At 35.4% G+C, this 25,679-nt stretch overlaps 1 protein-coding gene and 1 pseudogene across 7 annotated transcripts in view; both read left to right on the top strand.

The window, feature by feature from the left end:
• PDCD10 (programmed cell death 10) overlaps positions 1–25,187 on the top strand; it is a 51,944-nt gene extending 26,757 nt beyond the window's left edge. For 3 of the 6 annotated variants that reach the window (XM_033211632.1, XM_033211633.1, XM_033211634.1), the window contains 6 exons: positions 3,785–3,838; positions 11,657–11,774; positions 13,046–13,172; positions 21,037–21,115; positions 21,414–21,496; positions 24,702–25,187. In XM_033211632.1, coding sequence (XP_033067523.1) covers positions 3,785–3,838; positions 11,657–11,774; positions 13,046–13,172; positions 21,037–21,115; positions 21,414–21,496; positions 24,702–24,783 — 543 coding nt within the window. In that variant the 3' untranslated portion in view covers positions 24,784–25,187. The remainder of the gene's footprint in view (positions 1–3,784; positions 3,839–11,656; positions 11,775–13,045; positions 13,173–21,036; positions 21,116–21,413; positions 21,497–24,701) is intronic. The other 3 variants (XM_033211631.1, XM_033211630.1, XM_033211635.1) reach the window with 2 other exon arrangements.
• Positions 13,195–15,830, top strand: LOC117083690 (annotated as a pseudogene). Its single transcript, XR_004437174.1, has one exon. The product of XR_004437174.1 is annotated as a non-histone chromosomal protein HMG-14-like (transcript).
• Positions 25,188–25,679: the final 492 nt, after the last annotated feature.

The raw sequence follows: 25,679 nt of genomic DNA, 5'->3' as shown, positions 1-25,679 counted from the left end.
TTCTTAGTAGAGTCTTTCATCTTACCTGTTTCCTTATTTGTAAAATGGGGATAAACAGTGGTGTACTTCATTATCTCAACAACTCTGTGAAATAAATAAGTTGACTTAGTGTTTAAAATAGTACTAGTTATATAGTGTTAGTTATTGTTGTTAAGGAATCTTTCACATATATTTCACAGTTGTGTATATTTGTAGGCAGTGTTTTAATGGAATATTTTTATAATAGTTGGTTCTGCTTACCTTTTTTGCCAGACAGCTTGGCAGCCCACAGAACTGATTCTTTTAGAAGCATATGTTGAACTTCACATGTACAAAATACAGCTGATTGCATTTTCTTTCTCTGTGATAGTTCAAAAACTAATAAGTGACCTCTTGATTCCATTACTTCTTTCTGGCATGCTTATTTACTTTTATCTGACTCACCTCATTTTTATCTGAGTCACAGGAGATGTATTTGAAGTTTTTATTCTTGTAACTTGGCCCAGTTTAGTTCTTTTTAAGAAATATGATCAACAATCTTTGTTCACTGTGGGTAGGGAGAGGGGCGTGAACATGGAAAAATCAAATCTTGCCTGGTTTTGAGGAAGCAAGTAGATTTGTACACAATTGAGAACCAGTTTACCTAATTATTTTGACCTTTAAAATGAACAACAGCAAAACACACAGCTTTCACAAAAGTGTGAAAGAAAGTATTTTAAAACTTGAGTAACTGAAGGGCCAAATGACTTTTTTTTTTTTTTTTTTTTAGTTATGTTTTAGGAAACTTGGTGCTAGGAAAGTGTGGAAAAAACTGATACTTTTGGAGAGAGCAAAACAACAAATGTCCTCTGCATGGAATCAGAATTATGTGGAAGCTTTTTAAGTATTTTTATAAGTGGACCAGAGTAAATTTGCCTGGTTTGTGGTTGCTAGTAAGTGTAAGTGTTCTTAAAGGCTATCAACAATAAGTTACAGAAGGATCTCACAAAACAGAGTAGGCAGAATGGGGGTTGAGGTAAGACCTCCTGTTAAGCTCACCCAGCGTATGCATTGTTTCCAAATGTGCTTCAGGCGGCACTTTTCCTTCTCTTTTAGGAGAGATGAAGTGTGTTACATACCTTTTCTCTCACTCTGATTCTCTTATTTTCTCTCACTCATTTACTGGTTACATGGACATACTGTATAACTGAGGCCCAAGCAGTGCCTCTCTCTGTCCCAGTATCCATTAATGCAAGGTGCAGTCATATATTCCTCCTTCAATGGACCCCAAATACAGTGTATGCACTGTCAGTTACTGAGAAGGTTATTGTGTTTATTCTTTAAAGGTATCCTAGCCAAAGACGTTATCCGTAAAGCTCAGATAGTGCTGGACTCTGAAGTGACTGAACAAAAGGGAAATTCTTTTCTTTCCTAATTTACATGAAGTCATTACATTCCATGTGTTACCAACCCTGAAGAAACTTCTAAGTGGGAGAACTCGCCAGGAGGATGATTTTAAGAGGCCAAGAACACACTTTTTAAAGATCAGTTCAAATCCCATATTTATAAAGACTTCTTTCTGCTTCAACTGATGGCAGTTACTCCACTTTTCATATAGCTGCTTTATGTTGTACATGTAGGAACTCAAGTACATGGTAGGAATTCAAGAATGTGTTGGTCCTTAAAGAAACAGGTTGAAGAGATTCAGTGACAGGGTGGACTCCAGTCTGGAAGAGTGAGTACAGGGGGAGTCAGGGTGCGTTAGTGGCTTGTATACAGGATTCAGAGTCAAACTGAGTTTCTTGCTTTGTAAAATGGAGAAGAAGATAACATATCTTTCTACCTAACTAGTACAGGCTGAAATTATAAATAGATTTAAGAACAGTTTAGATAAATTTATGGATGAGAGATTAAATTCAATTCAAACGATAGGTATGCCTGGTACTGTCCTGGACACCATGGATATATCAATACCGTATGAGTAAGAAAGCCTTTTGACTTTATTGTAAGGCCTATGGGTATATGCAGTCATGTGGCACATAACATTTCAGTCAGTGGTAGATGGATGGCATATATGGTGGTTGTCCCATAAGATTATAATTGAGCAGAAAAATTCCTCTCACCAAGTGATGTTAAAGCCATTGTTCATTGTAGCACAATACATTACCTCTTTCATGTTTACATACACAAATACATTGTGTTACAGTTGCCTATAGTAGTCAGTTCAGTAAACATCAGGTTTGTAGCCTAGACACAGTAGGCTACATCATATAGCCTAGGTGTGTGGTAGGCTATCCCTGTAGGTTTATGTCAGTACAATCTGTGATGTCCACATAATGATGAAATCACCTAATGACATGTTTCTTAAAACCTATCCATCCCCATCATTAAGCGATGCACGACTGCAGTGTGTCTCCAAGTAACTACGGCAGAATTTTGTTCAAGTGCTTCTCAGCTCACACATTTTTGATTTAGTATATGTCTGACCTTCCTGTGACTTACTTTTTTGTAAGGTTCACATAAGTAAAATGAGTCTAGAAATCTAGAGAGGCTGATATCTATCTCAGGTAATCTTGTTAGCTCTTGATGAACTTTTCTGGGCACTTTTACTTCTCTGGATCCTTTCACATACCATTCAGGGCTATGCAGAATGAACTAATAACACTGATACTTGAAGGCACACAGCTGACTCAGACCTTTTTAAAAGAGGTCAGAGTGTGGTGTAAACCTAACAAAGGAAGTGGGTTCCTGTCAAAACGGAAACATTCATTTCTTTATGTCTGTCCCTGCCTCTCTTGCATAACAAGAACTTGAGATCTAATGAGCTATATTGTTATTTTAATCTTAGTAGTAGTCACTATAATTATATTAATTGCTTGGAAGTAGGAAACTTTTTTCATTTTTTGGAAACATGTCTTTGTTAATTATAAACTACTTATATAGTTATTTCTTTCTACATTTGTTTATTGGACTCTTTATGCCTTCTTTTTTATCCACTGAGGCAATATTAGATTTTACAAGATTTGTTAGGAATCATGTTAAATGTTAAGCTAAATGATTCATTGTTTTTTGGCGGATAAATTACCTTGTCAGATTCTGTTGCTTTTGCTTTGTGCTTAAGGTGAATAATTGGTAGGGAGATAAGGTTCTTGGCATTTGTAACTGTCTTGTTTAGAAAATAAATTGACTTAATGTGTTAGAGATCCCATACAGGAGATTTCTGAAGCAAAACTGACACTTTTGTTGCCTCAAAGGAAGACTTTATTGCGTAATATGATACATGTTTATAAGGTTTGTGTAGAAATATTCTACTTTGTAAAAATCTATATAGATTAGTTTCCAGTTTAATATTGTCCCAAGTAAAAAATATATACAATTGAGTTTTATTGAGTTAACTAGCTCAATCCTTAAGGACTGAAAAAATCAGAATTTAACAGAAGCTAGGTTTTTTGAGCCTGGCAGTTAACTGTTTACAGATGGAATTATTTTTATGAAATTACGAAATTCTGTGCCTATGGTTTGCTGAAAATTGAATTAACGTGTTTAGTAAGGATGTTAATCTTTTGAAATTATAAACCTCACATATTTGATATAAAAATTAAAAGCATATGGGTTGCTTTTAGTTTTTTATAAAAACTTAAGGACATGTATTTTTTCATTGAAAATTTTGATAGCCTAATTGAAGAATTACGGTGATGTGCAATTATTAACAAGGATGTTGATTAAATGTTTAATGTGTTCATGTGATTGCTACAGAATGGAATCTCAGAAATGTGCTTTTTCCAAGACAGTTGATATTCTTAATAATTTTAAATTTTTATTGCAGCTAGAACGAGTAAATCTGTCTGCAGCCCAGACACTGAGAGCCGCTTTCATTAAGGTGAAGTGCAAATAATTTATTATGATTATTAAAGTGTATGTTCTTTGTAAATATAAGTACATGTGATGGTTGCCAGTTTATTTTCTTTTAGTGAAAGCCTTTTTAGCCATCTTATGCCTGTTTTACTATATTCCATAAAGCTTAAAATACTTCCAAATGTTACTTCGTTAACATGCATCTTTTCATCACTTTGTGCTTTTGAAACTGACTTTTTCAGAGCGTTTTCTTCTTAGCTGTAGATTATATTTTTGAGGGTTTTTTTTTTTTTTTCTATTATTTGACCTTTTGTAAACTTACATGGCTGGACGTGGTGACTCATGCCTGTCATCCCAACACTTTGAGAGGTCGAGGTGGGAGGATCACTTGAGACCTGGAGCAAGACCAGCCTGGGCAGTATAGCGAGACCCTGTATCTATCTACAGAAAATAAAAATATTAGCCAGGCACGGTGGCGCATGCCTGTTGTTCTTGCTACTCAGGAGACTGAGGCCGGAGGATTGCTAGAACCCAGAAGTTTGAAGTTACAGTGAGCCATGATTGTGCCACTGTGATCCAGCCTGGGTAACAGAGCAAGACCCTGTCTCAAAATAAAGTAAAAATGTAAAAGTATTTGTAAAAGTGTAACTTGAAAAGGTATTCTTTCTATTGTTTAATTATAGAACATGAATCTAAAAAACGTGTACCTTCAAATATGGTGAATTAAATATACTTTGAGGATATACAGTTAAGTCACTCAAAATAAATTATTTCCTTGTCTTTGGACCTGAGCTGTTCAGTGGGTTATCACTAGCCACATGTTGCTTTTGACCATGTAAAATAAGACTAGGTCAGATCAAGATATGTTCCAAGTTAAAATACACACAGATTTTGAAGACTTCATGTAAGAAAAAGAAAGTAAATTAGCTTAGTAATAAGTATTTTATTATAATTACTTGTTGAAATGATAATATTTTGGATATACTATTAAAATAATTTTACCTGTGTCTTTTTACTTTTTTTTAAATGTGGCTGCTTAATATTACATAGGTAGCTCATCGTTGTTGCTGATAATTACATTTCTGTTGTAAAACCCTACTCTAGAGACTTACTATAAATGTTGAATGCATTCTTTAATATAAAACTTTTATCTGGTCCTCCATCCCAAATATATATCATGGTGCCCAAAACTTTAATTTTTATTTTCGTATTCCTTCCCATCAGTAGCTTAAATAACCTGTGTTTTAGGTATTTTAATGTTTAAATGTGGAATACGTTTATATTTTAATTGGAATTGAAACTATAAGTCCATTCAGCTTGATTTCTTTTGTGTCACACAAGTTTATTGATAACATTCTTTTCTGATAGCACAGCTCATGTCACTAGGTATCTGATATTACCACAATAATCTGTATTACTTATGTTACAATAGAGCTTTTTTGATTTTATACCCTGTGATTCAAGGTGAGTACATATATATTTAGTAGCTTCATTAAGTTGCATCCTGCCAAATCATTGGGTAAATGAAGCAACGCCATAATCATTTTCTTTTTTTTTTTTTATTGTTGTTGTTTTCTTCTTTGAGTTTCAGTTTGACTTTGGAATGGCATATTTGATCATTAGGGAGGCATGATACTATCTTAAGCATCTTTGTGGCCAAAAGAAGAAGGAAAAGTAATCTGTACAGTAGTGTTGCTAAGACAAAAGTCAATATTTCAGCTTCTCTAATACCAAGAATAGAGAGAAGACCCTGTTTGAAGGAGTAGATAGTATCTTCAGTGACATTCATAAAATAATAAATTTCATGAGGGTTTTTCTTGTAACATCCTAACATATAAGCTAATGATTTAACACTTAAGTACAATTATGTGACCGTGATAGATGTGGTTTGATTCATGGATAAAGTTTATTGTCCGTGGCATAGATTATTTATTTTGGAAGAAAACAAATTAACTAATTTTGCACTGATGTGTTTTTAATTACCACATTTAGTTTGTTACATTTCAAGTGAAATTGAAGGAGGCCATGTGTTAAAAATGTAAAGATGTTTGTATTTTTTAATTACAACTTTTGAAAAAGATGAAAGAAATCTCACCAGTCATGAAATCTATTATATTCATACTTCCAATTATTGGTCCACAACAACGATAATTTTCATCATACTTTTTGTTATTTGGAGGAAAAGAGGATTAAAATAGTTTTTTTTCCCCAAGATAATACTATTGAATATTTTAATATATATGTACAGTAAACCTTTGAACAACGTGGAGGTTAGAGATGCCCACCCTCTGCAGAGTTGATATTTTGTGTATCCTATATATATTACATACTGTATTCTTAAAGTAAGCTACAGAAAAAAAAATGTTATTAAGAAAATCGTAAGGAAGAGAAAATATGTTTATTATTTATAAGCGAAGTGGGTCATCATAAAGTGTGCATCCTTGTCATTTTCGCATTGAATAGGCTGAGGAGGAGGAAGAAGAGAAGGGGTTGGTCTTGCTAGCTCAGGGATGGCAGAAGTAGAGAAGGTGGATGGGGAGGCAAGAGAGGCAGGTACGCTTAGTGTAACTTTACAGAAATATGTTTAATTTCTGACTTATGTGCTGTGTCATTTCTCTAAAAATGTTTGTGTACAGTACCAGTCTTCCAACATTTGCTTTAGTTTCAGTGCTCATATCATAGAATGGTCCATGTCATAAAGCAGCCTTGAATAAACAACTCTTCTGCTGGATTGTCTAATGTCCATTCGTTTTCTGGCACTCCTTTGTCTTCTTTCTCATCGTCTGTTAGTTCTTAAATTTCTCTGATATCCATATCTTGAAACCCTTCATCCTCTCCATTTTTACCATATCTACAATCTCTTTCATGATTTCCGTGGCCCTGTTGTAAGCCCTATGGAGTCGTGCAGAACATGTGGACACAGTTTTCTCCAGCAGAAATTTATTGTTTTAGGCTCGATGGGTTTTTCTATAACAGCATTAGCATCAATGGTGTAATTCTTCCAGACTTTCATGATGTTCTTTCTACCAAGGATTGTTGACAGCCCTTTCCATAGAGGCCTTATGGTTTCATGTATAATGAGCCTTAAAGGTTCTTGATCACCTGATATAGAGGCTGATTTTAGAGGTGTGGTGTTTTGGGACAAGTAGGCCACTTTGACACCTTTCAGTGTTGAACTCGTGGGGTTCCGGGAGGCAAGGGACATTGTCCAGTATCAGAAGATTTTTTTTAAACAACAATAATAGTAAAAGAAAGGTTAGGCGCCGAGGCCCGTGCATTGTAATCCTAGCAGTTTGGTAGGCCGAAGTGTGAGGCTGGAGGCCAGAAGTTCAAGACCAGCCTAGGCAACATAGGAAGACCTTGTCTCTAATTAAATATACATATACATATACATATATATGTATATGTAGATATCTCTGATATCTATATATCTCTAATACATATCTGATATAGATCTATCTAGAGATATATAGGTATCCCTATAGATATATATATATATACAATCAGAAGAACTTTAAAAGACCATCCCTTACTGCCAAGATGCTTTCTAACTTCAGGAACAAAGCATTGATGGCACCAGTCTAGAACAAGAGTTCTCTTTGTCTAGGTCTTCTTGTACAACCCAGACTGCAAGCTGGTGTTTTTCTTTTCCCTGCAAGGCTTAAGGGTTTAGCAGCATTATAAATAAGGGCAGTCCTGATCCTAAACTAAACTTCATTTGCACAGAACAGTAGCATTGTCCTGTCCCTTCCTGCCTTAAATTCTGGTGCTCACTTCTCTGCTTTACTAATAAATATTCTTTGTGGCTCTTTTTTCCTTCAGAATGGGGCTCTTTGATCTGTATTAAAAACCTTTTCAGGCAGGTATTTTTTTTCCTCAAAGATATTCTTACTGGTGTGTGGCAACTTAATTTCTGCCTCTTGGTCAGCAGAATCTGTGTGTCCTGTTATCTTGACATTTTTTAAGCAAAACCTGTTTCTAAAATTATCAAACTATCCTTGGCTGGCATTAAATTTTTCAGCTTTAGACTTTCCTTTTGCTTTAAGTTGTCATAGAATGAGTTTGCTTTTTCTTGAGTCATATTAAGGTCCATAGGTATGCCTTTCTTATAGATATCCTGCACCCACATAAAAGCTGCATTTTCAACAGGAGACAAAAAGGTATTTCACAAAACATACAAGGTTTTTGTACCTGCTGATGAAGCTGCAGCCATGACTTGGTTTCATGAATTTCCTTTTTTTTTTTTTTTTTTTTCTTACAGTGAGTCTTAGGCTGGATTCAAGCAATTCAGTATTATGCAATTCACCTTCTTGTAATGTCATGACTTTGCTTCTTGAGCACACTTCCAGCATCACTATTGGCACTTTGTTGGGTCCCATGGTATTATTCCATGTTTAGATTATTGCAGCAAACACGATGAAAAAAAATTGTGAGGCCTGGGAGGTATTACTTTGTACTCGGATGTGCAGTTTGCTGAAGAGATCAACTGTTCACGTGGAGATGATTAGAGTCACACGGCGTTTTAATCATATACTTACTAATACTTGAACTCACTGCAATAGCAACAGGAGGTGGCTTCTAAATTACTACATATACATATGTACTACAGTTAATTTTGTGCAGTTATGATTTAATATTGTGTCTGTATATTTATATTTCTTTTAACTGCAAATAACACCATGTAGTCTGTGTTTGCATATGAGTTTTGATAAGTTTTAACTTTTTAATAATTTGTATCTATTTTATGATAGTAAACACTCAAATAGACTAGTAGATACCTATATTTTATGCATTCATAACATGTTTTTATTATTTTTTTCACTATAGGCTACTCAGTTTGTCTGTAAGTTTTTTCAAATTGTTGCTGATCTCCAAAAATTTTTCCTGTATATTTATTGAAAAGTATCTGCATGTAAGTGGACCTGAGCAGTTAAAACCAGGCCTTCAAGGGTCAGCTATATTCTACTTGATTCCCTCTCCCCATTATCCTCTCTGAGCGGTTCCGATAGGTTGTCCATCTTCCAGGTTGAGAATCACTGATCCACAAGAGTGTATGTTACTGCCCTACGGTTTATTTTTTTCTTACAGCTGGATTCTTTACCAAGATTAGACACCCTACAGGGTTCATATTGTATTCTGAGGGAAAACCTAGAGGCATAGATTGTCTCTCTGATATAAGAGCATATTTACTCATTTTGTCAATCAGAGGCATTTGGTAAATTCAAGCTTTTAAAATAAGAATTAGCTTAACCAGGTTTTTAGCCAGGAGGTACTAAGACTACTGCTTCCAAACTATGTACTGAGGTACCTGATGGCCCATAGCAAATTCAGAGGGGTGCCACGAAGTATTTTAAAATTTTGAAGGTATGCGGTGGTATTCAACATCTGTTTGACATTGTATGGACTCCTAGCTTGAGATAGTTTGCAGTTCAGCATATTGGGTTGCCCTACCCTGCTTTCATTGGTGTTAGATCGTTGAGAAGCTGGACATTTTTTTGGCCTGTGCTATGATCTGACAGAAGTACCAGAAAAAAAATATATCTGCAAGAGGAAATGAGAGTGGCAAGGTCTGATCTAAGACCAGTGTTTGAGAAATTGTGAAGTGCCCAGTAGGCACACACATCCCAGTAATAAGTGATGGTAGTTATTTAAGAATGAAATAAAAAGTTTTTTTTCAATTCATGTGTATTTTTTTTTAAAGGCTAAGTAGTTAGGACATTATACTTACTAAGTTGTTGGACCTGAGTATTTAATAAACAGCACTGTGAGGTATATCTTTTGGCGCTAAGGCTGCTGAAAACTGAGAAATTTAGGGACCTCTGTGAGACTTTGGTAATGATCTAGCTTTAGCATTTTGGGGTTCCAGAGCAACTTGGTATTGAAAACTTTATTCTCAGACTTTCAGCATTTAAACCTTTCAGTACTTCATTATAACTTAATCAGAAATATGCTTTTCTTTTTTCATTCTACAAGCACATAGAGAATGGTCCTCCTTTCCCCAAGGTAATTCATTATGTAGGTAGATTTATTGCTAGATAAGATAAAGTATTGTTACCGAATGCTGCATTAGATGTAGTTTTGTGGCAGTTCACCACATTAATGCTATAACAACACATCTTAAGCCATATTTGGACATCTTGTAAAGGAAACTCCTTTTTAAAAAAAAACATAGTTTTTTTTTTGGTTTGTTTGTTTGTTTTTTACGACCAGGTCTTACTTTGTATCACAGGCTGGAGTGCAGTGGCATGATCATAGCTCGCTGGAGCCACGAACTCCTGGACTCAACCTCCCAAGTAGCTGGGACCACAGCCACACCCCACCATGCCTGTCTAAAAGATAGATTCTTTTTAAAATCTATATCCGTGGAAGGAAAAGTCATCATAGGCTATAAAAGAAACAGGGTTCAGTCAGACACAGTTTATTGTTATTAATCATCTATCAAAATCAAAATGATTTTCCTGAGTAGTATTTGACAGCATTTAAAATGATCCCAGGATTGAGATTGAGATAAATGCGTGTATTGTCTTTTCTCATTTCATCCTACAAACCTTCAGTTTTTGATACTTGAGATCTAATAAGAAGCAAGATGTTATAATGGAAAGAGCAGTAGGAAGAGAAGAAAACTGTATCTGCAGTGATAATCAGTGGAATTGAAGAGGCAGAGGTTAAGTGTGCCTGACACATAAGGAAACGAAAAGATTGTCATCTGATTAAGATCGTAAATTGTGTTTCTATTTTGTTGTTTAATATTAGGGCAAAAAGGAAATTCATCAGCATAACGATTAAAATTGGCAGGCATCCTAAAGGAAACAAACATCAAATGTGATTACAGAATTTACTGGGGAAAACTGAAATCTGAAAATTAACTCTGGCTTTGGTAAACTGAGAACTCTATGCACAGTCTTGAAATGGCTACAAAATTTTAGTATCCTGGGGAGTCTAAGTCTAAGTAACATAGAACCAATGCAAACCCAATGAAACAAGCTCAAAAGGTAGTAAAAGTTTAATGATGTTCTAGAAACCAGTGAAGGAAATATTCTTGCTACAAAAATAAACTAGGAAATGAAAATCATTGTGTGGGAAAATGGTTAAGGTATTATTATATAGGTTCAGTAAAACCTTCAAAATAAATCCTTTTTTGTTTTTCCTGGCATTCTCTTAATATAAATGAAAAGAATATGCAAAATGCTAGTCAGATGGGTTATTGCTTGATCCTTGAATTGCAATATTAGCGCATTAGGCCGAGCCTGGTGGACCACAAGGTCAGGAGATCAAGACCATCCTGGCTAACATGGTGAAACCCCATCTCTACTAAAAAATACAAAAAACTAGCCAGGCGAGGTGGCGAGCGCCTGTAGTCCCAGCTACTCGGGTGGCTGAGGCAGGAGAATGGCGTAAACCCGGGAGGCAGAGCTTGCAGTGAGCTGAGATCCGGCCACTGCACTCCAGCCTGGGCGAAGAGCGAGTCTCTGTCTCAAAAAAAAAAAAAAGATTCTCAAGATATTTAAAGTAATGAGAATAGTAATTGTTAGATTACTAAAACATATATAATCCGTATATCTTTGTTATTAGTTCAATTGCAAGAGAGTGTAAAGAAGGTATAGAAAATACTAAGTTCTTTCTGTTCAAATGGAAAATGGAACCTTAGTCATAGTAAAGAGTCCGGTGCACAAGCTCTAACAAAGCCTTAGTGAATGCCATCATGACACCTGCTTTACAAAGATTTCTGCCCTTAAAACTTATCAGCGTAAGACATTCCCAAAAGATTCTAAACAATTAAACTTTGGCTTTAAAATGTTGACTCCTTATCTATATTTCAAAACTAGTTTTCTCTTTATTATAGGCTGAAAAGGAAAATCCAGGTCTCACACAAGACATCATTATGAAAATTTTAGAGAAAAAAAGTGTAGAAGTTAACTTCACGGAGTCCCTTCTTCGTATGGCAGCTGATGATGTAGAAGGTATCAGAAAGAAGAACCTTGCTTAAATTACACAATTGTTGAATAGTACTTCCTCTAAATCATTATTATTTGACTAAAGGAACTTCCTTCCCTACTGTTTCCCTCCCCCGCCCCACCTGCCTTTACTTACGATGATGGTGGTGGTGGTGGTGGTGGTGGTGGTAATAGTAGAAGCTAATCTAGATAAAATAGAAAAATTGTTTTTCTTGCTTTTTATATTTGTGAGATTTAATTACTTGAACTTTGTTTATACTGCATGCTTTAAATTTTCCCCCCTTATGTTTGGTGAGTTTCAATTTGACTAAAAGGTAAGCTATTTGGAATGTGTTGACTTTACGCAAGCAATAGTTTGAAAGTAATGAGGTTTTTATTTGCTTGTTTTTTTAACTTTAGTACAGCATCTTTTTTTAAGCACAGATTTAATGGAACAATATAACCATCCTTTTTGTTTTTCTTATTTTTTTACTTCAAATTATTTAGACATTGGTTTTACTTTAGTAGGAGTTTTCCCACTAGTTTAGAAAAACGTGGACATATGATTTCCCATAATTATTAAGGGAGAACAAAAAGCAGGTATTTTAACTGATTCCATGATTATAAAAAAGCTCTTATCATTATTTAGAGTTGAGCATTTGCAGCCCATTAGGCCATTATGTATTGATGAATTGGTAGATTTGTAGTGCTTCCAAGTCTGCAATGAATCTGGTAAAGTCTGATTGAACCTCCTTTCCAAAATTGCTGTTCTGTGATCCCAGCCCATGTATTGGATTTGTGCTGGTGTTTTTGTTTTTAAGTGAGATTTCAAGAATATGTAGAATTTTTTATTAGATTATTTGGGGTTTTAATATAATGAAGCAATGTATATTCAATATAGGGGTTTAAAATTTTTAATCTTTCTGATTGGAAAGTAGGTATTACCTTTGCACTAGTTATGACACTCATTATTTAATTTAAGGTTTCCTTGGGAAATGTAAAGCCTACCTTTTAAATCTGGTTTTTTTTGTTGTTTTTTTTTTTAAGATTTCATGGGATTTCCTTTTATTCCAAATTGAAAATATTTGTATTTTATTTTTCTGATACTTTACTTGAAGGGAGCCCTGCTGTTATTACTGGACTAAGTCGAATGCTAATGATTTCTGCTTTGCAACCTTGTCTTTCCTTATTATCTGGCCTTTCACCTCCCCCACCTGCCTTTGACCAACGTTGGGAATTCTTAGATGTGAATTTGGCAGAGTCGCAGGATGTTTTTTATTATGTGTTTATTTTATCAGAGTATATGATTGAGCGACCAGAGCCAGAATTCCAAGACCTAAATGAAAAGGCACGAGCACTTAAACAAATTCTCAGTAAGATCCCAGATGAGATCAATGACAGAGTGAGGTTTCTGCAGACAATCAAGTAAGCAATTTTTTGCTTTGTTTCTTTTCTTAAAAGTACTTCCAAGATTTTTTAATTTTGATATGACATTAACTTGAAATGCTAATTTGAAATAAAATCTCAAATTGTTAAATACTGCATTTTATTAACTTTGTGGTGTTTGGTTTCAGAGTACAACATTTTTTAGAATGTTTAATTTTAAAACAATAACGAAATGTGCGTAAACTGGAATGTAGTTTGAGCTACATAAATGATGGGAAAATATAAATGTCAGATAAATGAATAGAGAAACTGGATATATCCTAGAGATTGGTAGTAAGAGATACCAAAATTGTATTTATTTCAGAAATGGCAGCAGTCATTAACGTAAGTAATGTACTCTTAGGCATGAGTAGCATTTTCTAAGACTGACCAAGTAGCCTCTAAATCCTTGCCTTTGGGGGATATAGGTTAAATAAAAGACCAAGAATATGCATGGGGCCAGGAGGCTGGCTGGTGAGCAGCAGCCAGAAGGGTCATCCTAGAGAAGTAGTTCTCAGACCAGGGACACACTCTTCTGGAGTACAGTGGGGGGTGAGAGGGTAGGGGATTGAGTGAAAACATAATCCCTACATAAGTATCTTTAAACTAGAGAGTATGATAATTTTCTTCAGCCTCAGTGAATAGAAAACAAAGCTGGAAATACTTGCAGTGTCACTATCAATGCATGGTTTTGGTGAAACCATAGGTGGATATTACTGGGAAGAAGAGATTTAGCGCAGGTCTTTTTCTGGAAGAGGCTCTGACATATGTGGTAACTTTGAAGAACCTAAGGAGACTCATTTGGAATAAATAGTAACATTCATCTTTTGGAGATTGGGCAGTGGGAGGAGTGGCAGCAGCCAGGCAGCCCAGCTTCGTGAAGGCCCCCAGCATGCCTTGGCCCACATGCATCCGATATGTGCCTTCCCCACTTCCAGGATGCCCAAGAGGATGGTCAGCTCAGCTGACAGGACAGTGAAGGAAAAGCCCAAAAGGAGATGGATATGGTTGTCAGCTAAACCTGCTCTTTCAATAGTGGAAATGAAGCCCCAAAGCGTAGCAGGAAAGGATAAATCTTCAGGTAAAAAAGTGCAAACAAAAGAAAAGAATAGCAAAGTGAAAACAGGCCAAAGTAGCTAACCAAGAATAAGGATTTATCTGCAGAAAACAGAAAAACTAAAACTGAAGAGAGTCCAGCCTCTGAAGCAGGAGAGAAAGAAGCCCAGTCTGATTAATACCGCATACCATGTCTTATCAGTGGTTCCCCGTCTCTCTTCTTACATAATCCAGAGGAATACTTTTATCAACTATGTTGTAAATGCAAGTTTTTTAATAACTCTAGAAACATTTAAGGAGTAAATTCCACCTCATCCCATTTTTTAAGTGTAAATGCTTTTTTTTTTTTAAGAGGTGAAATCATGTAATTTGTGGTTATTTTTTGGTACAATGAGAAAATAATGTTGGATATTGAATTATGGGGAGCCTTGATTGTTATGGGTGTCAGCTTAACATTCCATAAATGGGTGGTTAGTTTTTATATCCCATAATACAAAGCGTACTAAATGGCAAAGTGGAGTCGCAGTGCTGCGTTTAATGTCTTGAACATTTTTAATTACTCTGTCACCCAGGCTGAACTGCAGTGGCATGATCATAACCTGCACCCTCAACCTCCTGGGCTCAAGCAATCCTTCCACCTCAGCCTCCTGAGCAGCTAGGACTACTAGTGTACACCACCACACCAGGCTAATTTTTTTTTTTTTTTTTTTTTTTTGATATTTAATAGATACCACGTCTCCCTACATTTCCCAAGCTGGTCTCTAGCCTCTAAGCTCAAGTGATCCTCCTGCCTTGGCCTCCCAAAATTGGGATTATAGGAGTGAGCCACCACACCTGACCTTAAATTACTTCTTCCTGTTGTTTTTTAGTGGAATTATTTCCTTGGGCAAACCACTCCTTGAGCCTGGCTCTCCCTTTCAGAATTGTGTGCACTCTGTATCATCTTTGGTCATGGTAGTCCTGTTTTTCTAATAATTTTGTTGATGTGCTGTGAAAGATTAAAGTATATAGTGTATATGCTATTAAATGATGATGAATTAGTGGGATGTATGTGACAGCTTATCAACATTTGAAGGTACTGGTACTTGATAGTCTCTGAAGGAAATTTTGCCTCAGTTGTAAGCTAGAAAGTCACTGGAATAACTTTAAAGAATAATAAGGATACGTGGCTTTTTAGATTTTGCAGTACGTATGTTCAGAATTGTGAACAAGTTGAAATGTCTGTGTACTGATCCTCAACACAACAGATAAAATCTCAATTATGAAAGAAAAAGAAAACATATTTTGAAAATAGGATTCTTTGTCGTTCACATTGAGAAATGCTATTTTAGCTTGTTTGGATACCTAGCTAGTTTGGATACTATCTTTTGAGTCACATAAAGAGAGGAATATGTCCCCTAGAAAATAATGGTGCGTGATAGGTATGCCACCCAGCTATCAAGAAATGACCCTACTCTTTGACAATAATTAAGGACCAGGAATATGAAAAAGGCTTTTAATTGAATAGCCAAAATCTGTGTCACAAGGGACAAACCCTAAGGGTTTTTTTGTTTGTTTGGTTTTTGTTTTTGTTTTTGTTTTTTCGAGACCGAGTCTTGCTCTGTCGCCCAGGCTGGAGTGCAGTGGCACTATCTCGGCTGAATTTCATTTCACTCACTGCAAGCTCCGCCTGCTAGGTTCACACCATTCTCCTGCTTCAGCCTCCCAAGCAGCTGGGACTGCAGGTGCCCGCCACCATGCTCGGGTAATGTTTTGTATTTTTAGTAGAGACGGGGTTTCACCATGTTAGCCAGGATGGTCTCAATCTCCTGACCTTGTGAGCCACCCACCTCAGCCTTCCAAAGTGCTGGGATTACAGGCATGAACCACTGCACCCAGCCTATGGGTTTTTTTTGTATTCTACCTTTCCTATAGGAAAGCCCCAGCTTCCTTTTCTACATTTAATATGTGAAGGGGGAAGGTAATCCACTGTTTGTGGAGTTTTATTTTTAATCTGGTACAAGTTGAGCATCCCTAATTTGAATATCAGAAATTCTAAATGCTCCAAAATCCGAAACTTTCTGAGCACCGTGACATGACACCATAAGTGGAAAATTCCACATCTGACCTCATGTGATGGATGAACTGTAGGCAAAACACAATCAAAACTTTATTTTATGCACAAAATATATGCATATATGAATGCAGTTTATAAAACATAAATGAATTTCATGTTTATACTTGGGCCTCATCCCCAAGTCTAAAGACTTCTGGTCTCAAGAATTTCATTTAAGGGGTACTTGCTCTGTGTAAAGTAAATATGTTTGGCCTGTAAAAGGATAAAGTCAATGATCCCAAACTTGATTGTTTAGACTATTTATTTCTAAAGTTTTCAAATAATTTGGTAAGTTTTCATTTGCTTTGGTAATCGTGGACTTGTTGATGAGCCATGATACATTTCTATGAAGATTTGACATTTAAAATAATATTTGCAGCAGATTTTGCTTCAGATCATCAAAGTACATTTATATAATCAGTGTCATCTTAATAGCAATCACTTATATAGTACTTATTATATTCTAAGCACTATTTTAATCACTTTACATATATTTATTTATCACAACAACCCAGTAACAAGTGAGGAAATTGAAGCAGGCACAGAAAATTAGGTAAGGCCACAGACGTTACCTATTAAGTGGTAGAGCTGGATTTGAACCCAGGCAATCTAACGCCAGGTGTTCACTGCTGTTTCCCAATCATCGATTTACAATGTTGATCTAATCTGGAGATTAAAAAATCAAGTTTCTGCCATTTGAAAGAAATGTGATAAAGGATATTTTAACATAGGATGCCACTACATGAGAGAGATAACGGTGTCGTGGTTGAAGCTGAGATAGAAATGTAGGCCCAGAGCCCTGTCACTTTGACATGTAGGCCCTGTCACTTTGACATCCTCTTTCCCCCTACAGAGTCCCTGAGACATCTCTGCTAAACTGTGTGTGACTCTAGGGAGCTACCGTTTGAAAACCACGTTATTAACAGCACATTTTAGTCATAAGAAAATTGAGCTTAAGAGTCTTGTTCATAGTCATTGACAGAGGCTCTCTTTAGGATGTTGTTTCATTTATGAGGGAGTAATAATACTTCAGTTCTGTTGTCTAGAGTGTACTCATTTAGCGCAATTGAATTAAGGGTAATGGTGGCAATGAAAATTTACTTCCTAACCATTTGAGGAGGGATAATTTACCCTGGCAAGTTTGTTGATGTGTATGTTATTTCTGAGACTAAAATTCAACCACATATGAATAGCATAGATAGGCTAAAGTATAAATATTTGTATTACTGTCATATATTGGTACATTTTCATATATGTTCTTACCACTATTAATTGACAAATTAGTGGATAAAATTGCAGCAAAATAGAAAATTATTTCTCCTTCAGGCATTTCTCAAACATTTTACTTTCTTGTATCTAAGGTAGTTATCCCCTTTATTCACTTTAGCAACATTTTTCAGTAAGCATATGTCATACACATATTACACCAAGTACTATAGGTGATGCTATAGATTGTATCAAAGTGCAAGTAAAAAAGATTCCTGACAGCTAATAAATATTCAGGCAGTTTTGAATATATTAGCAGACCTAGGTTTGAATCTCCATTCCAACATTTAGCTATGTAACCTTGGATATAGGTTGTTTAACTTCTGTCATTTTAGTTTGTGCCTTTGGTAAGGGTAATGACTTGTGAGAATTGAAAGAAATGATATACATGAAGGGCCTAGCACAGAACCTAGCATACATTCAACAGTACATGCTATAATAGCGTTGTGAAATGAGAATTTTCTTCCCTTTTCTCAACGGAGTTGATTAGGAAAAATGATCCAGCAAATGTTTTAAAAGGCCTTTTGATCAGTGAATGTGTGTGCCTGAGTACATTTGAGCTATGCAAATATTTTGTAAAATTAATTTGAAGTCCAGTACATCTCACCTAATGGAAAACTAGTGGAGACTCGTAATTTAACAGACCAAAATAAAAAAGCCAGGCATTTATTTACTGTTTGTAATCTATATTTGCATATTCCTAGGTGAAAATTCAGCAAGGTTTATTTGTTTTAAGTTAGGAGTTTTCATGAAGGGTCCAGAATAGATTTTTTCAGAGTTTTCCAGTCTAAACCAAACTCAACTCAAAGCACAGGGATTCCCTTTCATTAGCGGATTTGCATAAACATGTATCATGCACATTTGGGTGGCGTGATTGGAAACTCTACTTTTCCATGCAGTTTTTTGATAAGATGTATATTTACATTTCATCTGAAGGCTTTGTCTTTCAGTGTATGTTTCGCACAGCTGCCCTAACTATTAGGTTGGTGCTAAGTTCCTCCTGCTCATACTATCTGCCTCTTATCACAGAATTCATCTGCACCAAGCCGCATTCATTAGTTATGTGATATTTATTTTACCCTCAAGTTTTTTCTCAGTTCTTTATCTGGTTAATTGTCTGTAGTGGATTTTTTGTAACAGTATTTTCTCTCATAGGAAACAAACTCTCTGGTAATTACTAATATAATTTAGCTTCCTTTGTGCACACCTTGGTGCCATAAATGAAAATACTTTTCTGTGTACATATGGATAACATAATATTTGACATATATTCTGCAGACTGTTTCTAGAGAACATTTTTTCTACAATTTGGTAGGCATTTAACAGTCTTTTGCCTCGTGTCCAAACAGAAGGCCAGACTTAGGAATAAACGGCCTTGGCTGACAGAGCTCTGTTCCAATAAGGCATTAAACCTTAGCTGCAAGTTTTCAAACGTGCCTCATCAGCAGTCACCTGAGGAGTTGCGCCTCCCCACACCCACTTTTCGAGTAGAGATTTCCAGTATTTATCAGCATGTCTCTCTTTTTTTGTCCAGCAAAACCCTCCCTTCTCCCCTCGTCTTTCTGTCTCCCTAGGTGCATGAGGCAGCATTTTTCAGACCCACTCTTTTGACTTGTAGAATCCAGGCATTGTTGTTGCATATCAAACTTATGTTCATCTTGATGACTAGCCCTGGAAACACATTTTATTCCTCTTTAGTGGAATATTGAAATATACTACAAAGTGAGACTGTATAAACTTCTGTCTGATCACTTTGTAATTTGCTCCATTATATTCCATTTTAAGTAACCCCATTGTGGATTTGGAGAAGCTTGCATATTTGGAGATTTGACATGTTTTATTTGTTGAAATTGTAATTTTTCTCACAGAATAGTCCTATGACAGCATTTTATTAAACAGTGGTGGATTTATGTCCATCACACCAGTATACAAAGATTCAACTTGCTTAAGCCATAAATGAAAGGAATAGTTATCTAATTAAAAACTGCTGTTACTAAACCAGAGGCAAAAAAAAAAATTAGATAGCATTTATGTAAGACTTATTGTCCTACTTGAATATGTAGTATTTCAGTGTTTCAGCCCAATACCAGTGTTTGACTTGAGAGAGGTAATAAGTAAAATATTATTGAAATAATTAATGAAAATGTAATTACTACTTTGGAGTACTCAAATACTTTTTTTTTAATATCAAAATTCTGTATGCTTTTAATTCTTAAAATTTCTACATGCTTATTTACTGAAAAACATACTGGGAGACACCCACATGCACACAGAAACCTGGACATATCATCTGAGGATTTTTTCCCCTTGAAATAGGAATGTTGAAATGTTTTAGATAGGAAATAACTGAAATCTGGCATTTATAATTAGTATTAGTAATAAAATGTTATGTTTAGTATGGTGCAGATTTCTATCTTATTTCTTCACAGTTGCATTGCATTTGAAGTTTTTGTTGTGACTAACAGCTAAGAGAATGGTTTTGAAAAAGAAGGTTTGTCGTAGAGAATGTGAGACTGAGAATGCAGAATTATATAAAGTTCAATTTGACAGAAAAAAATTGCTATGAGGTTAAAATGTGGAAATCAAAAGGGACTAGACAGGCAAAAAAGAAAGTTCAGAAAAAAATGGTGCATGGATAGGAAGAACACTCAAATGAGAATTATTGATTTCTTCCTTTTGTTTCTTTTGAAAGGGGAGGGAGGTGATGATGCATATATAGTCAAAGGATGATTGCCGGAAAGGTTAAAGTGGAAGAATATTGTGGTGATGTCTCCCCCAGTAATGTAAATATTATATTTTCCAAAGGGAATAGTGGCTGACAGCAAGTGTTTGAAAGAGGAGGATATTTGGTTGCTAGATAGAAGCTGAAAGTGTCTATAAAAGAGTAAAGGAGGAGGAGTATTTCCTCAGGGGAGAGGAATATTTTCTGAGGAGGAAATATTTTATGTTAAATATCAAAACTAATAGGTATCTAGCATACAGCGTTGTTAAATACAGAATTGAGTTATATGTAATGCAGAATATCATAAAATTGTTCGTTGTTCAAATAACAAAAGTGGAGAACGTGGTAGCTTGAATTTAGCTACATTAGAGCAAAGAAAAAATTTAAAATGGGAAAAGACAGACATAGGTAATGTTTATCCTTTTCTAAATTTGAGTAAGGAATGCTTAATGAAATGTGATTGATTTGAGAAAGTTGGTTTTGGTTGGCAACCTTTGGTCAGCGGTGCAAGAGAATGAGGATTACAGAGGGGTACAGGCTAAAACCCCAACTCCAACCAGCTAGCCAAAAAGACTGGCTCTTCATGAAGTGAGTGCACTTACCATAATTAAGAGTGTACTGTGATTAGATTAAGAGTATACTTAATTTCTTTCAAATGTAGCTGATGTTTTCTCTCACAAATTTCTTTCACATGCAGCTCATACTCTTTATTCTTTTCCCAACAGGGATATAGCTAGTGCAATAAAAGAACTTCTTGATACAGTGAATAATGTCTTCAAGAAATATCAATACCAGAACCGCAGGGTACGTTTAGTAGAAGCCTTGCTAGTTGACACCCTAGATGTTGGTTTATGCCTAGTTGTTTTATTGACTTGAAAATAGGATTGATTGTTGGAAATAGTTTTGTGTCATTAACCATTGAGTTTATTCTTGGATTTAAATATGCCTTTTTATTTAAAAGTAAATACTCCACAATTGCTTATTAGTAATATTCATATAAAGTACATCCCATATCCTGTGTAATCTCTTGTCCTTGCCTTTAGCTGTTGTGATTATTTCTCTTATTTAGTACTTTTTTTCTTATTATATTTTGTGGCTGTAGGCACTTGAACACCAAAAGAAAGAATTTGTAAAGTACTCCAAAAGTTTCAGTGATACTCTGAAAACGTATTTTAAAGATGGCAAGTAAGTACTGTAATTTATCCTTTACTTTTAAAATTAAATAGATTATGTGGTTTTATATGGTATGAAAACCATATAAATTAAGCCCTTTTACTTTATTAGTACTCGAGGCAACCGATAATCAAGGCATTCCATTAGCAATAGGAAACAAATGTGGTTGCTAATCAGGCCATAACTCCTTTCTACAGCAGGAGTTATCAGACGCTTTCTGAAAAGAGCCAGATAGTAAATATGTTAGATTTGGTGGGCCTGTTGCCATTATCCACCTCATCTCTGCCATTGTAGTACAGAAACAAGCCATAGACAATATACAAACAAGAGGGTGTGACTGTGTTTTAATAAAACTTTATACAAGATTCAAATTTCAGTATCTTGAAATAATTTTTACCTGTCATATATTCTTCTTTTGATTTTTTTTTTTTTTTTTTACCATTTAAAAATGTAAAAGCAATTTTAGTTCATTGGCCTACTTTATACACTCCTGAAGCAATGGTTCTCAAACTTTAGTAGCATCAGAGTCATCTGGAGGACGTGTTACAGCTCAAATTGCAGATTGCTCGAGGGTCCCATTTCTAGAATTTCTGATTTCGCAGGTCTAGGATGGAGCCCAGGTATTTGCATTTCTTAGAAATTTTCAGATGATACTGATATTACAGGTCTGTTGAGAACTACTGCACTAAAGTTAAAGCAATGTTGTCAATCCTTTCTGTGCAATAGAGTCACTTGAGGACAGTTTTTAAAAAATTCCCATAGCCTAGGCCCCACCTGCAGAGATTCTGATTCAGTTGCTGGGAGTGGAGCCAGGGTTTAGATGTTTTGTAAAAGTGCCCCAGATGTGTTTTTTTTTTTTTTTTTTTTTTTTTTTTTTTTGAGGCGGAGTCTGGCTCTGTCGCCCGGACTGGAGTGCAGTGGCCGGATCTCAGCTCACTGCAAGCTCCGCCTCCCGGGTTTACGCCATTCTCCTGCCTCAGCCTCCCGAGTAGCTGGGACTACAGGCGCCCGCCACCTCGCCCGGCTAGTTTTTGTATTTTTTTAGTAGAGACGGGGTTTCACCGCGTTAGCCAGGATGGTCTCGATCTCCTGACCTTGTGATCCGCCCGTCTCGGCCTCCCAAAGTGCTGGGATTACAGGCTTGAGCCACCGCGCCCGGCCCCCAGATGTTTTTAAAGGGCTGTAAGGGTTTTGACCCACTGTCCTGGAAAGAGGCTTTCACAGCAACATCATTCTATAAAATAGGAAATATACTAAAATGTAAATTGTACATTAGTTTTTAATTTACATATAATTGGTTGTAATGTACTATAGAAAACCAAGAGATTTTATATATTTTAACATACATGCATGCATACATATAATGTATAAGCTGATGGAAAGTCTGGCCATATAGGTAGTTTTTTGCACTTCAAGTCAAATGTGAGAATTTTTTCAACAAGATTATTTTTTAACAGTGCTTAAAGTCAGAAAAGTAATCTAAATAGAGACCTCAATCATCCCATCCTACTATACAGGTTTTAAGATCTCTATATTCATGTCACATCATTACAGTATTATTGTAGTAATATTTAAAATCATAAAAATACATTAGATAGAATTCTGTTAATTTTCAGAGTCATTTTTAACAGTTCAAACAGATTGAAGTATTTACATTTATATTACGAATTAGAGATTACCGAACTAAATTTTATTATTTGTTTTGTGGTGGTGTTCCGTACACAGGTTGTCTAAGGGAAATGCTCCTTGATGACTTAGTTTAATAAGCTGGCATTTGTGTTTTGAAAATAAACTTGTTTTTTTCTTGATTTATGCTAAGCTCAGCCAAAAACACATTAAAATAATAATTTGCATGATGGGATTATTATTTCTGATTTTAAATTACTGTTATGGAATAAGCACAATGAAAGGTAGACATTAATTTAAAGCCTAATTTTCATTAATTAATTGAAATTATTTACTCTGCATATGGATTCAGTCTCCTTGCTACTTTCTCTCCATTCAGCAGCTTTTTAAAATTCCAGTTATTTGTGTATCAGTAATGTGCTGTGAGTTTTATACCTGTTTCCTCAAAACAGAAAATTATTGATAGAGCCTGATCTTTAGGCCATCTTTCAGTAGGGGGATGGATTTGCAGAAATGGATTTGCATCCATTTCTTTCTGGCCATTCCCCTTTTTTTTTTGTTTTGAGGCAGAGTCTTGGTCTGTTGCCCAGACTGGAGTGCAGTGGCACGATCTGGGCTCATTGCAACCTCCGACTCCTAGATTCAAGCAATTCTCCTGCCTCAGCCTCCCGAGCTGGCATTATAGACACATGCCACCATGCCCGGCTAATTTTTGTATTTTTAGTAGAGACAGGGTTTCACCATGTTTGCCAGGCTGGTCTAAAACTCCGAGATACCTCATGATCCACCCACCTTGGCCTCCCAAAGTGATGGGATTACAGGTGTGAGCCACCGGGTCCAGTCCTTGGACATTCTCTTTTGAGAAATGTCTAGGATGCAGGTACATGCTAGATATGACACTAGGAAACTATTAAGGCCACACAGTAGGACTAGGGCGTCAGCTTGGTGTTCCAGCCACATGAAGATGAGCCATTAGGAGAATGTGATGGAGCTCAAAGCCAATTTTAAAGAATATATTTTTAAATGTTGTCAGCTCCAAGATTTTGAAACTACATGATTATTTTGTTGTAAAAATATGTTTATAGTAAAAGTAGTTTGTAGTAGTTTGTCGTTTAGAATTTCTACCTCTTTTTTAAGGAGATAAGAGATTGGGATGGATCAGATTAGAAGTAATTAACTTTTTCTTGAGTATTATGCCCATTAATTACAGATTTTGAGATTATGATACTTTGCTAGATTTTACTTGTTAACTTCTATGAATCCACAGCTGGAGACCACATCTGAATCCTCCTTTTGGCCAGTTAACTTGTTCCACCTATAAATGAACTGGGTTGTTGAGGCACCACCTATCATTAGCAGCCCTCCAACATTTTATTGCCAGTCAGAACCACCAGGGGGCAGTAATTACTAGATAGTTTAAAATGATGCAAGAGTATTAAATCCTAAATTGGAATAAAAGTTTTAATACTCAGTACTAACTTGTCTTTTTTTTTTTTCTTAAATTGACTTCATTCCTACTGTTAATATTATAAATCTTAAAAGGGTGAATTTTTTGGATGAAATTAATGCTTATTCTTTTCTTTTTAAACAGGGCAATAAATGTGTTCATAAGTGCCAACCGACTAATTCATCAAACCAACTTAATACTTCAGACCTTCAAAACTGTGGCCTGAAAGTTGTATATGTTAAGAGATGTACTTCTCAGTGGCAGTATTGAACTGCCTTTATCTGTAAATTTTAAAGTTTGACTGTATAAATTATCAGTCCCTCCTGAAGGGATCTAATCCAGGATGTTGAATGGGATTATTGCCATCTTACACCATATTTTTGTAAAATGTAGCTTAATCATAATCTCACACTGAAGATTTTGCATCACTTTTGCTATTATCATTCTTTTAAGAATTATAAGCCAAAAGAATTTACGCCTTAATGTGTCATTATATAACATTCCTTAAAAGAATTGTAAATATTGGTGTTTGTTTCTGACATTTTAACTTGAAAGCGATATGCTGCAAGATAATGTATTTAACAATATTTGGTGGCAAATATTCAATAAATAGTTTACATCTGTTAAACATTTCTTTACTTGAAAAAAATGCATATATATATGTGTGTGTACATATATATATATGTGTGTGTGTGTATATATATGATCAGAAGACCAAGACAACTTGGTGTAATGTCTAAAAAACTTCTAACGGGAGCTTATCAGCAGTTTATCAAATAATAAAGAAACAAGAATTTATATTTTTGTCCTTAATCACTTTGGACACAGAGTAGTCAATGGAAATATTTTTGTTAATTATTACTTATAACGTACTGAGTATTTTTATATGATTTCCAACCTGTTTTAAAAGACTTATGAGTAAGAGATGGCATTTTCTAGTGTTTCCGCACTATAATGCCACTTTTTGAACTCTTGTGACAAATGTAGATTTGACTCTTAAAAATTAAGCCTTTCGTATACTGGGCCCTCATAAGCTTTGCACATTTTTTTCCCCAAAAAATAGCCACAATTAATAGTAATTTGAAGCTATATCAGTGGTTGGATTGAAATTGTCATGAGTGT

This window comes from Trachypithecus francoisi, unplaced genomic scaffold, assembly GCF_009764315.1.
Source record: "Trachypithecus francoisi isolate TF-2019V2 unplaced genomic scaffold, Tfra_2.0 Lachesis_group0, whole genome shotgun sequence".
In the NCBI taxonomy this organism is placed as follows: Eukaryota; Metazoa; Chordata; class Mammalia; order Primates; family Cercopithecidae; genus Trachypithecus; species Trachypithecus francoisi.
The sequence above is the reverse complement of the archived record's forward strand: the minus strand, read 5'-3'. Positions and strand labels throughout refer to the sequence as shown.